This window comes from Psammomys obesus, unplaced genomic scaffold (assembly GCF_907164565.1).
Source record: "Psammomys obesus unplaced genomic scaffold, mPsaObe1.curated_primary_1811, whole genome shotgun sequence".
Taxonomy (NCBI): domain Eukaryota; kingdom Metazoa; phylum Chordata; class Mammalia; order Rodentia; family Muridae; genus Psammomys; species Psammomys obesus.
In genome coordinates this window covers 608,302-619,654 of record NW_026594091.1, presented here as the reverse complement: position 1 = coordinate 619,654, position 11,353 = coordinate 608,302, and the positions used below count along the sequence as shown (strand labels likewise).

Genomic DNA, 11,353 nt, shown 5'->3' with positions numbered 1-11,353 from the left:
AAGGTCTCCCCGGCCCCTGCGAGTCTGTATGTACGTGTGTACGTTTTTTCAAGGATAAGGTCTCCCCGGCCCCTGCAAGTCTGTATGTACGTGTGTACGTTTTTTCAAGGATAAGGTCTCCCCAGCCCCTGCAAGCCTGACTATTCATTCATTCATTTATTTATTTATTTTTATTTATTTATTGACAGGGTTGCTCTGTGTAGCCTTGGCTGTCCTCTCTTTATCTGCCTCTGCTTCCCTGAGTGCTGGGATTAAAAGCATGTGCCAACATGTGCAGCTGCTAGTTTATTTTTATACAAAGCACTTTTGTAGCACCTACCATGGGCTATGCAATGTCTCTCCACTTTTCCATGGTCTCCTGCCACCCTGGGCTCCTTTGGTTTTTTGATACAAGGTCTTTTCCATAGCTCAGGCTCATCATAGTCTTGCAATCCTCCTTTCTCAGCCTCCAGAGTGCTGAGATGCTAGGAGCTGGGGGATCCCAGAGCCTTGTGTGTGTTAGACATGACATGCACTGTTCTATATGCATTATCTGTTCAGTGTGTCTACCTTACTTAGTCTTTACTGGTGGTTAACAAGGCAGAGAGTGAAGTACCTTGCTCAAGGGCAGAGCACTTAAGGCATCAGTTTTCAACCTGTGGGTTGTGACCCTTTTGGGGGGCACATATCAGGTATCTCGAAAATCAGATATTTACATTATGATTCATAATAGTATAATATAGTTATGAAGTAGCAATAAAATGATTTTATGGTTGGGGTCACCACAACATATTAGAGGTTCACAGCACTAGAAAGGTTGACTTGAGGGGACAGAGCTGCAGTTTAAGCACAAGCAGGTACCTCCAGTACATCTGTCCCTAGACCTTTGGTACATTTCTTCCCATTACTCATGGCTCTATACAGACCTCTTTTTTATTTTCATTAATTTTTTTTCATTTTCCCTCTCTCTACTTTATTATTGCGGCCCCTGGTTGCAGGTCAGGGTTGAGGGTGTGACACCCTTTCCCCTGACATCCTAGAGGCTAGCTGCAGACCCTCAGACCTCCCGGTCTAAGAAGGGGGAGGCACTTACAATGTTCATGATGGCCAGCACATACTGCTCCACATCTCTCCGTCCATGGTAGGCCACCATCATCTTGTCGGCTACCACCAGGGTCTCCACATAGCGCTCTCTGCTGACTGACCGCTTCAGGCCTGGCTGGCCTCGCTCTGTTTCGTTCCCTAGGGGCCTGGCAGGTGGCGGCTTCAGGGTACGCAGCCACCATGGACGACCTTTCCAGGGTTTCTCATCTAGGAGACACAAAGTAGAGCCACTGAGCACCTACTGCTGGTGGGTCACAGAACTGCATGACAACTGTCAGTTCTCTTGGCTATCTGGTGACCCTTCTGCCCAATAGCCCTGATAGACAGGGTTTGTTCTTAAAATCTTGAGAGCCTTCCATCTCCTATTTCCAAGTACTTAGATGACTGGTTTGTGTTCCCACACTGCTTCAGCATCATATAGCTTTCCTATTCTCACTCCCTAAATGTTTTACCAATGAATGGTCATGCTGTGAACTTGACTGTATGAATGACTGCCTGAGTGTGTGTTGACATCGGTGTCATCTTCAGATTGTTCTCCACCTTATAAGTGGAGGCTGGGTGTCTCACTTGAACCTAGAGCTCATGGACTCATCTAGTTTAGCTGTGCAGCTTGCTATGAGGATCTCCTGTTTCTGTCTCCCTCGCCCTGAGATTTTTGATAGCCTGCTGTACCTGCTTAGATGCTAGGGATATGAATGTATCAATTCTTACCATATTTGCATGGTGAGGGCTTTACTCACTAAGCTACCTCCTTAGCCTGGCTTTAAAAAACGACTTTTATTCTTCTCTCATACACTACATTCCAACTGCAGTTGGTTTCCCCTCCCTCCAATCCTCCTATAACACCCCCATCAACTCCTCTTCTGTTTCCCTTAAAAAAAAAAAAAAAAAGAGCAGGCCTTCCAGGGATATCTACTGAACACAGCCTAACAAGATACACAAGGCAGGACAGTGGTGATGCACGCCTTTAATCCCAGCACATTTGAGGCAGAGGCAAATGGATCTCCGAGTTCAAGGCCAGCCTGGTCTATAGAGAGAGTTCCAGGACAGCCAAGGCTACACAGAGAAACTCTGTCTCAATAAATATACCAGAAAAACGAAAGGTCTGTGCATAAACCCTCATATCAAGGCTAGATGAGGCAACCCAGCAGGAGGAAAAGGGCCCCAAGTCCATCAGCCTGGCTTTTGTTGTATATGTTGTAGGTCCTTGTGCAACTTGGGTAAGCACTCTCCCACTGTTTGGCTCCCCCCCCTTTTTTTTTTCCAAGACAGGGTTTCTCTTTAGACCAAGTTGGTCTCAAATTCACAGAGATCCACCTGCCTCTGCATCTCCGAGTGCTGAGATCACAGGCGTGCGGCACCACACTGGCCGCCAGTTTGGTTGCTTACCTACTCAAGTGTCTGCTATGAGCACTCTGCAGCTTAACTGTGTGACCTGGCAACAGTTATAGGTAAAGCATAGTTCCCACCCACCACCTATCACTGCTGGTTGGCTGGTCACAGCAATGAAGAGTCACTTCACAGCCTTACAGCATCGCCTTCTCAGATCTATATCCTTTCTGGACCCTCCCTACAGATGAATGGAGCGCCCGAATTCATTCATTGTTTGCTCACAGTTTCTTCCCTCATTACATAGTGTCTGGCTGACCTCTGGGGTGGAAAGACTCTACTGCCTGTCTCTGCCTCAAAGGAGTAATGTCATAGAAGCTCCCTGCTCTCCCCAAAGGCACAGGAGTACCTCTCACTCCACAGGCTGTGTCCAGATGGGGGTGACGCAAAGAGGACCGCTTATATACCACGTGGGGGCCACTCTCTTCCGGGCCACGGCGACCTTTTGCCCCACCTTGCAGGGGCTCAATCAGATACTCTTCGTCATCTGCCACAATCAGACCATGCTGGATGGAGGACAGAAAGCTCAGCACCTTATCTCTCTGATTTCTTCCTTTCCCCTTTTCCATACTAGGAATCAAACCCAGGGCCTTGTGCATGCAAGGCAAGTACTCCACCACTGAACTATACTCTGGCCCTCTTTTTGTTTGGTTATTTTTCTTTTTCTGAGGAGAGGATCTTACGGAGTCTAGGCTGGCCTCAAGCTATGTAGTTGAAGATGACATATAACTTCTGTCTCTATCTCTGAAGTGCTTGGGGTTGTGGACATGTGTCACCACCCAGCTGGTTTATAGTCTGCCTTGTGTGTGTGTGTACTGGTGTGCCAGCCTGAGCACTAGTGGACCTCAAAGGACATGGGAGGCCCCCCCCCATCACTCTTTGCTGTTATCTCCTCTAGACTGGGTCTCCCACTGAATCTGGGGCTTGCTGTTTTCTGGTTAGACTTGCTGGCTATCAAGCTGTCTAGAATTTGCCTGTCTTTGTCCACCACCCAGCACTTCAGTTTCTGGTGTGCACTGGCTAGGGATATGAACTCAGTTTCTTGTGCATAAACTCTACTAACTCCTCAGTCTCACTCTTAAAAGAAAAAAAATAACACTTAAATCGAAAATACAATTTCATTATTTCTCCATTTTCCTCTCTTCAACCCCTCTTAAACTTTTATAATGTTTTACTATGTTTATTTGTGTGCACATGCCACAGCACATGTGTGGAGGTCAGAGGACAACTTGAGGAAGTTATTCTCTCCCCTCCATGATGTGGGTCCTGAGGACCAAACTCAAGTCTTCTGGCTTGGCAGCAGGTGCCTTTATCCACTGAGCCATCTCACTGGCCCTATTATTAGTGACTTTATTATGCTCTGCTTTTTGTCTGCTTTCTTCAGACAGATGTCCCTTACTTTCAGCCTTATTTTCAGGCTATACATTTTCCTTTAAGTACATCTTCAACTGCTTCTCAAAAGACTGATCAGCTCAAAATACTTGTAAAACACTGTATTATGATTGTTACATTTTGTTGCTCATGTGTTTTTCTTAGCTTCCAGAAGGAAGTGAGTATTTCCCCCTGCTTCCCAGAATCCTCAGCTCACCAGGCCCCCACAGGTGCTGATGGCCACATGGGAGCTACCAGCCTGGCCTTGCAGGTGTCCAGCATACAGGCAGTGGGCCCTGGCAGCCCTCTGCCAGGCCAGGCCCTCCCGTGTCCAGTATTCCACCGAGACGTGCCCTGCCAGTAGACGGGGGCTTCGAGTCAGGTTCAGCAGGAAGTGAGTGCTGGGTGCTGCCACCTTGTAGAATAGGCGGGACTCAGCTGTGGCCCCCACACCCCGACGCTGCCTCCTGAGAACAGGTGGAGAGAAGGCCAGCATTGCCCCGTTGTGGTCCACTCGGGTTGGGAAGGCAATCTCATAGCTCTCCAAACTGGACAGGAGCTCATCTACAGATAAAGGGATAAGAAGACTAGGGTGGATTTCCATTGCCAAAGCCAGTGATGCCTCGCTCACCCCTGAACCCAGGTCACTGACTATTCAGCTTATACTCACTCAGGCCCTTCCACTTGCAAATCCTCCTAACTCTCGAACACTGACTTTTCTTATTCTCAAGGACCAACTGGCTTCCTTATTTCTTTTTCTTTGAATTGTCACCAATGGACAGTTTCCTACCTTGAGATCTGAAGGCATGCGTGACCTTGAACGTGAGGCCCAGCCCCAGAGCAAGGGCCCAGTGGAGGATCTGGCAGGCAGAAGCCATAGGGGCTACGTGTCCACATGTCTCTCCCCAGCCCCGGCTGCTGGCAGCCCCCACAGTGCTGCCTCCCCTGTTCACAGTCTGGGCAGCATCGCCAGTCTCCTGGGAAGAAAGACTGAGTTAGGACGGGTCTTGATCACACTGCCCAGCATATCCAGTGCCAAGGCCCCTTGCCAGACAGAAAGGGAAGTCCTGCAGCCTCTGCATGACCAAGGCACTTCTATCAGAAGGTTCCTGAACAGTTTTAATATTTGTTCCTATCTCCTACCTCCTCTCCATCATGTCTGCAGTAGAGAGGACTGGGACCAGAACAAGAAGCTACTTTCTGAAGTAGACAATCTGGAATCACCTGGGAGGTGGGCCTCTGAACATGCCGGTCAGGAATAACACTAATTGGGCTCCGTGAGGTGGGAAGACCCAGCCTAATAGTGGGTGGGACCAATTCCCTGGGCCAGGGGGATCCTGGGCTGCAAGAGAAAGGGAGTTAGTGTCAGCAACATGGGTTTGGGTAAAGATGCTTGCCACCACACCTGACTCCCTGAATTCAACCCCCAAACACACACAGCAAATGAGAAGAACTGACTGACTACTGATAGTTGTCCTCTGATTTCCACATTTGTGCTATGGCACATGAATGTGCCAGGGCTGGGGTGGATTCGGAGTAGAGGAGATGATCTCATGGCTCCCCACACGACAGCAGTGCTATCTTCTATCCTGAAGTTTTGTTCCTGGGAGTGACAGGCATGTCAATGTAGAGAAAGGAGGGTATCTCATATGGTGATGAGTTCTCTACAGAAACCAGGTGGACACCAGGGAGCAGAAGTCTGAAGGACAAAGAACCAATCATGGGGAACAGAGGGTGTATCACGCAGGGGAACTGCAAAATCAAAAGCCTGGGGAGGGTGGACAGTGAGCTGGTTCAGCAGGTAACAGGCTTTGCTATGGAAGCTTGCCTGACCAACCCAGCTTGCTCTCCAGGTCCTGTGTGAAAAGAGAACTGACGCCTGGAAGTTGTCCTCTGACCTCCAAACACTAACAAATATCCTTTGACTTCACATGCACCCACATCCATGTACACCAATAATGAAACAAGAAAATTCTTGAAGATCCTGCAAAATCTATCTTGGCTCGCCACCAAGCCTGATGTCCTGGGACCCCCCCTACCCCCAAGTAACTTAAAAAAAGAAAGCAAGCAACACCAACCAACCCCTAAAGCCAAAGAAAACACTCAGGTTACAGGCAAGCTGGGCGATGTCAGGGAGAACTGCCAGTCCATAATTGAAGTCAAGGTGGGCACTAAGGTCTTTCAGGTTTTTTTCAAGTCCCCATCTGGCTTTGGATCCCTGGCTACAGGGATTCTCCCCCACCCCCACTCTCTCCCTTTGATTTTCCAGAAAATGTCTCTCTGTGTAGCTCTGGCTGTCCTGGTACTCACTCTGCAGACCAGGCTGGCCTGGAACACAGAGATCTGCCTGCCTCTGCCTCCCTAGTGCTGGGCTCACATATGTGCACCACCATGCCTGGCTTACAGGGACATTGCTACTTTCCCACACAGTGATCACACATTCCCAAAGGCTTAGCTCCATCCCACATTCCTAGACTTGCTCTTTAATTTTTCAAAAATTACAATCCTTTATTTTGTGTGTAGGGAGGTCAGAGAATAACTTTTGGGAATTAGTTCTCGCCTTCTACCATGTGGAGCCAGAGAATCAATCTCAGGTCATCAGGCTTGGCAACAAGCTCCTTTATCCACTGAGTCATCTCCCTTGCCCTCTAGCCTTACTCTCTATTCTGCTTTTGCTCTTAGATCCTTTCTCCTCCTTAGCCTGAGTTAATTCTGCCGGCAGACCTGTTTTCTCAGGCATCTGCCCCAGGCCAGTCTGTTGGGGACACTACTTTGGGCTAACCACTCTGCCAAGCCCGTTCCCTGCCCTCTGGTCTCCACCCTCCATCTCCTCTTCTGTACAAATCCAAGCCCCCCTTAATCACACACTGTCTTGTTTTCTTTGCATTCCAGCCAAGTCTGAGAGTCAATCCCCAAACAGGGCAGTTTGGCAGAAGAGAGGAGCCAGAATCTCTCCAAGATGCTAGTGGAGAAAGCCACATTCCCTATTTCTGCTTGGATCCCTCCAGTAACAGGGGGCTCTCTCACAGAGATTTTGAGACTGCAGTTTTGTTCAGCTAGGCTGTGTACCCTTGGTTGGGTGGTAGATTCCTTTCTTCTTCCTCTCAGCCCTGATTTCTTGGCGGACTTACTAGTTAATATAATGTTAAACCCTTGTGTATGGAATCTTCTGTCAGTTGGCCAGATTGGGTATGAAAGGAAAGTGGCAGGTTGACTTCAGCCCTAAGCTGAAGTTTGTTTTTCTTTTTTCTTTTTCTTTTTGAGACAGAATCGCACACATCCCAGGTTCACCGCAAACTTTTTATGTAGCTAAGAACCTGAATCTCCGATCCTCTTGCTTCCACCTTCCATGTGCTAAGAAGCGTATGCCACCATACTCAGGTTATGCAACATTGGGGATCCAATCCAGGCCTTAAGCACTCTACTAATTGAGCTATATTCCCTGCCTCTTTGGGATGAATTTTTGCAGTTCAACTTGCTAAATTTTCTGACTGCTTCCTTGGGCCTGGTAAAAATCCTCTTGGCTTTCATCTTTCTCAGTTTTTAACGTAACATCTCCCATTCCCCCAACCTTGTTTTTTTCCTTCTTGCCTCTTTCCAAACACTCCTTCCATAGAGACCTCAACTAAATCTGAAATTGAGTTAGGAGGTTGGAGAGATGGCTCAGTACTTAAGAATGCTTAATGCTCTTACAGAGGACTTGAGTTTTGTTCCCTCCCAGCAACCACATTAGGCACATTTACAACTACTTATAACTCTGGTTCCAGGGCATCCAATGCCCTCTTCTGGCCTCCATGGCACCTACATAAACATGGCACACAAACTCATGGCAACACATACATGTACACATATATAAGTAAATATATTTAAATTTAAAAAGACTGATCATGATCCCGTCTGGCCTTAAACATCCTACTTGTACTCAAGGTAGCAGCCAGTCTCAATGCAAAGGCAGGGGATCCTGCCTCCCAACCCCTGCCCACTCCCTTCTTACAGGAAGTAGAACCTGATTGTGGTGCCGTTGAGAGTAACCCCCACTCTCCCTGGCCCCCACCGCAATCCTCTGTTCTTGAGTCCTCCCTCCCAGTAACTGCATAGGCTATCTAATACTTCTGGCTCAGGTGGGGTATCAGAAGCAGGGCAGAAGGCCTCTACTGGGTTAGTGACTGAAGGGGGTGTGGGCTCACTTGACCACACGGTAACAAGTACTGGTAGGAGTAACACAACTCCCAGATCCCAAGATGGGGCCATGTTAGCAGGTCTGGGGCAGACAAGGCCTGTCTGAGGATGGGTTGCAACTGAGAAGGGTCTCCTGTTTGGCTGGGCACAGACCATAGAGGGGATCTACACTACAGGTATGCACATATGCTTATATAGTTCTCTCTTTCACAGTGTGTGTGTGTATGTGTGTGTATATGTTATACCTAGGTTTGGCTCCTTCCTTCCCCAAGCCCTTCCTCTAGCAGGCTTGAGGGAGGCCACAAGGCTGGGGGAGGGGGCAAGTGCTGGAGGAGGAAATGCCTCCTGGAAACTATGGCTCCATCCCATCCCTGGGATCCTGAAGGGACCAGCACTCTACACCAAGACCTGTGCAGGCCAGTCAGAGAGGCAGAGGCTTCCTGGTGGACCAGGACAGAGCCTCATTGGCCAGGCACAGGCAGCCTGAGGCAGCAGGCTTTCTCCAGGCACAGCACATCTGGCCTGGCTGCCGTGGGCACACAGACAAAAGGCCCAGCCAGAGGAGGCCCGAGGGGAGAAGGCTGCTCACCACCCATTGCCACCAACCAGCTGCTAATTAAAATGTGTCTCCCCTTAGTAGGAGAACACCCTGCCTCACAGAACTGTGGCTAGATGACCAGCTGACGGGAAATGGCAGCCCCAGCTCCACTCTGAAAGCCAGACACACACACAAACACACTCACACTCTATAGGGCAACGACAGCTGTAGAGCAGGAAGGCCTGGTAAACTAAACCTAAACACACAACTACTTACTCCCAGACCTATGCATACAGAAACACATATTTCCACATGGACACCCAGACAGCCCACAACCCAGAAACAATGTACACCAGAGGCCTAAGTGCACAGTTACACAATCCGAGACATCCTACAAGCCTAGGGGCCTACACACACTCATTTAACAGAAAGTCAACTTTTTTAACCCAGACACACACACAAACAAACAATCACACACGGGTGTGCGCAAGAGTTTACACATTCATGGCAGGAGAGACAAACTCAAATTCTACAAACTCAGACACAAACAGAGGCATTTCCACTAATCACATCCCGTAGAAATGCAAATATTCAGAGACCGACACATTTGGCATTCACACACGACAGTCACTTTTCTGAGTGCCAACGCTAATTTACCCTCAGTTAGGCAAATACTCGGCACACCTCAAGGATCTGCCAACACAGTCGCTCCGGATGCTGACATCCACAAGGACCCGCAAACAGCCGAAGCACAACCATTTAGTTGAGCCGGACCCCTAAGCCAAACCTGAGCCAACTCAAACAGGCGTTCTGTATCTGCACACTTGGGGACATTCCGCACCAACACAGCACAAGCACAACGAGATCCATTCAGCACATCTCGTCCGCGAGACACACAAAGCCACTATAGTCACTGCACACTGGGTATTGCGCGGCCCAACTGGGTCTCCAGATCGACAGTACCTGCGTGCCTGGAGCCTTGGGTCCGCCGTCTCACCGCCCGGCGCTCGGAAAGGAGGGTGCGGGCGCGCGGCGGCGTGGCCGGGGGAGGGGGCGCGGGAAGGCACTCACTTCCTGAGCAGCTTGCCAGGGTTATAAAAAACCCCAAACTCCGCCCGCCGCCGCCGCCGCCGCCGCCGCCGCCCAGGGCCTCTGGCTGGATCTAAGCCAAGGACCCCGGAGCCTGGATTACCCCGCCTCGCGAAGGGCGCCCCGCGTGGGTGGAGATGCTGGGGAGGAATTTGGGGTGGGGGTTGGGATGGGAAGTTGGGGAAGGTTGGGGGGAGGCTGGGGGCGGGAATAGAAGGCGCGGGAGGTGGGGGTTGAGGGGAATGAGATGGAGAGTGGAGGGAGGAGAGGACGCACACGGTACAGGGGGATGGGGAGGGAGACGGACAGGCTTGGATGTAGGTTAAGAGGAAGGTAGTTGGGGGGAGGAGAATTTGAATCGAAAGAAGTGGAGGAGGTGGGGGTAAGGAGGAAGAGGCAAAATTGAGTTGGAGGGTAGTGAGGGGGATGAGACTAGGGGAGAGCCCACTGCCTCGCCTCCATTAGCCGCGTGACAACAGCTGTTATTTATTGACGGTTGGTCATTGCTCAAGCAAACATTTATTGGGAGCCTCCCCTGTGCCAGGCGCGGTGCCCGAGGGTCAGTAAATAAATCTCAGTTGGGTCTCAACCTTCACAAAGCTTCTGTGGGGTCTTTGATTCACTTTGGCTTTGCCCTTGAGTTCACTGCTTTAACCCCCTAACCATGAAGTGGGCCTAGCCAGTCCCATTTTACAGATGTGAACACTAAGGCCAGCCAGAGGGAGTCATGGCCATCTTTGGGGCACATTGTTTAAATCTATGAGTAGTTTGTGTATGAAGGAGGTGACCAGTAGTACAGTGGAGCAGGGCTGGGATTCCAGCCAGCTTTATCCCAGGCCTAATTGTGGGAGTGTTCAACCGTTACTCCTGGTCTCAGAATTCCAGGCATAGTCCCCAGAGAGAGCTTTGGCCTTGGCCTTGACAGTCTCTGATTCTAGGTTTACTTATCCTTAGAAATGGGGTAATGACAGCCTTTGTAGGGAGGAGGAGAGGAAGAGGGGTGGTTGTGGGAGTTAGCAGGGGAATTTCAACCACAAACATTCACTTTGTGCTGAGTTCAGCTAGGGATACAGGTAGTGAGCTGTCTACTCCGAACATCGTTGTCTTGAACTTGGAAATGACATGTTAGGGCTCATGTACACAAACAATTCCTATGGTGTTTGAACCCTCCTCCCCTGATCCAACTTCTCTGGACAGGGTTTCCACCAGAGGGACTGAACCCCATCTATCCCTATCCTTTTTCTTTCTCAGGTTGAAATAGTGCTGCTCCAGCCACCTTTCTAGGGTGGCTTCCAGACTCACAAGAGGAATCTTTTCAGGGCCATTTTGAGCTGGGTAGCTTCAAACCAAGTAATTCCAGGTCTTGCTACTTACCCGCTTTGGAATCTCATTCCTCAGTTAATATATGTGAAACCTTGGCTTTCCCCCCTCTCCCTTTCTACTACAGCCCCAGAATTTTTGGAGGGCCTCCCTTTCCCATAAGGGTGGCTTCAAGAGACTCCTGGCTTCAAGAGACTCCTGACTCCAGTAATTGGAGGGTGGTAGGAATGGACATGATGCTTTATCCTCTGTGAGCACTCTTGGGATTTTGCTTTTATGTATATTTTTAAGTTAATTATTTTTTCTTTTGTATTTTTGAGTATGTATGTGGTGGTACTGTTGGGGGATGCATGTAGAGGACAGAGACTAATGCATTTCTTTCAC

At 49.5% G+C, this 11,353-nt stretch overlaps 1 protein-coding gene across 6 annotated transcripts in view; it reads right to left on the bottom strand.

Annotated features, from left to right (window-relative positions):
• Adamts10 (ADAM metallopeptidase with thrombospondin type 1 motif 10) overlaps nucleotides 1-9,634 on the bottom strand; it is a 29,716-nt gene extending 20,082 nt beyond the window's left edge. For 2 of the 6 annotated variants that reach the window (XM_055617866.1, XM_055617872.1), the window contains exons 1-5: nucleotides 9,524-9,634; nucleotides 4,634-4,820; nucleotides 4,061-4,407; nucleotides 2,822-2,978; nucleotides 1,073-1,290 (exon numbers count right to left, since the gene is read on the bottom strand). In XM_055617866.1, the coding sequence (XP_055473841.1) occupies nucleotides 1,073-1,290; nucleotides 2,822-2,978; nucleotides 4,061-4,407; nucleotides 4,634-4,721 (810 nt within the window). In that variant the 5' untranslated portion in view covers nucleotides 4,722-4,820; nucleotides 9,524-9,634. The other 4 variants (XM_055617867.1, XM_055617868.1, XM_055617870.1 and 1 more) reach the window with 4 other exon arrangements.
• Nucleotides 9,635-11,353: the final 1,719 nt, after the last annotated feature.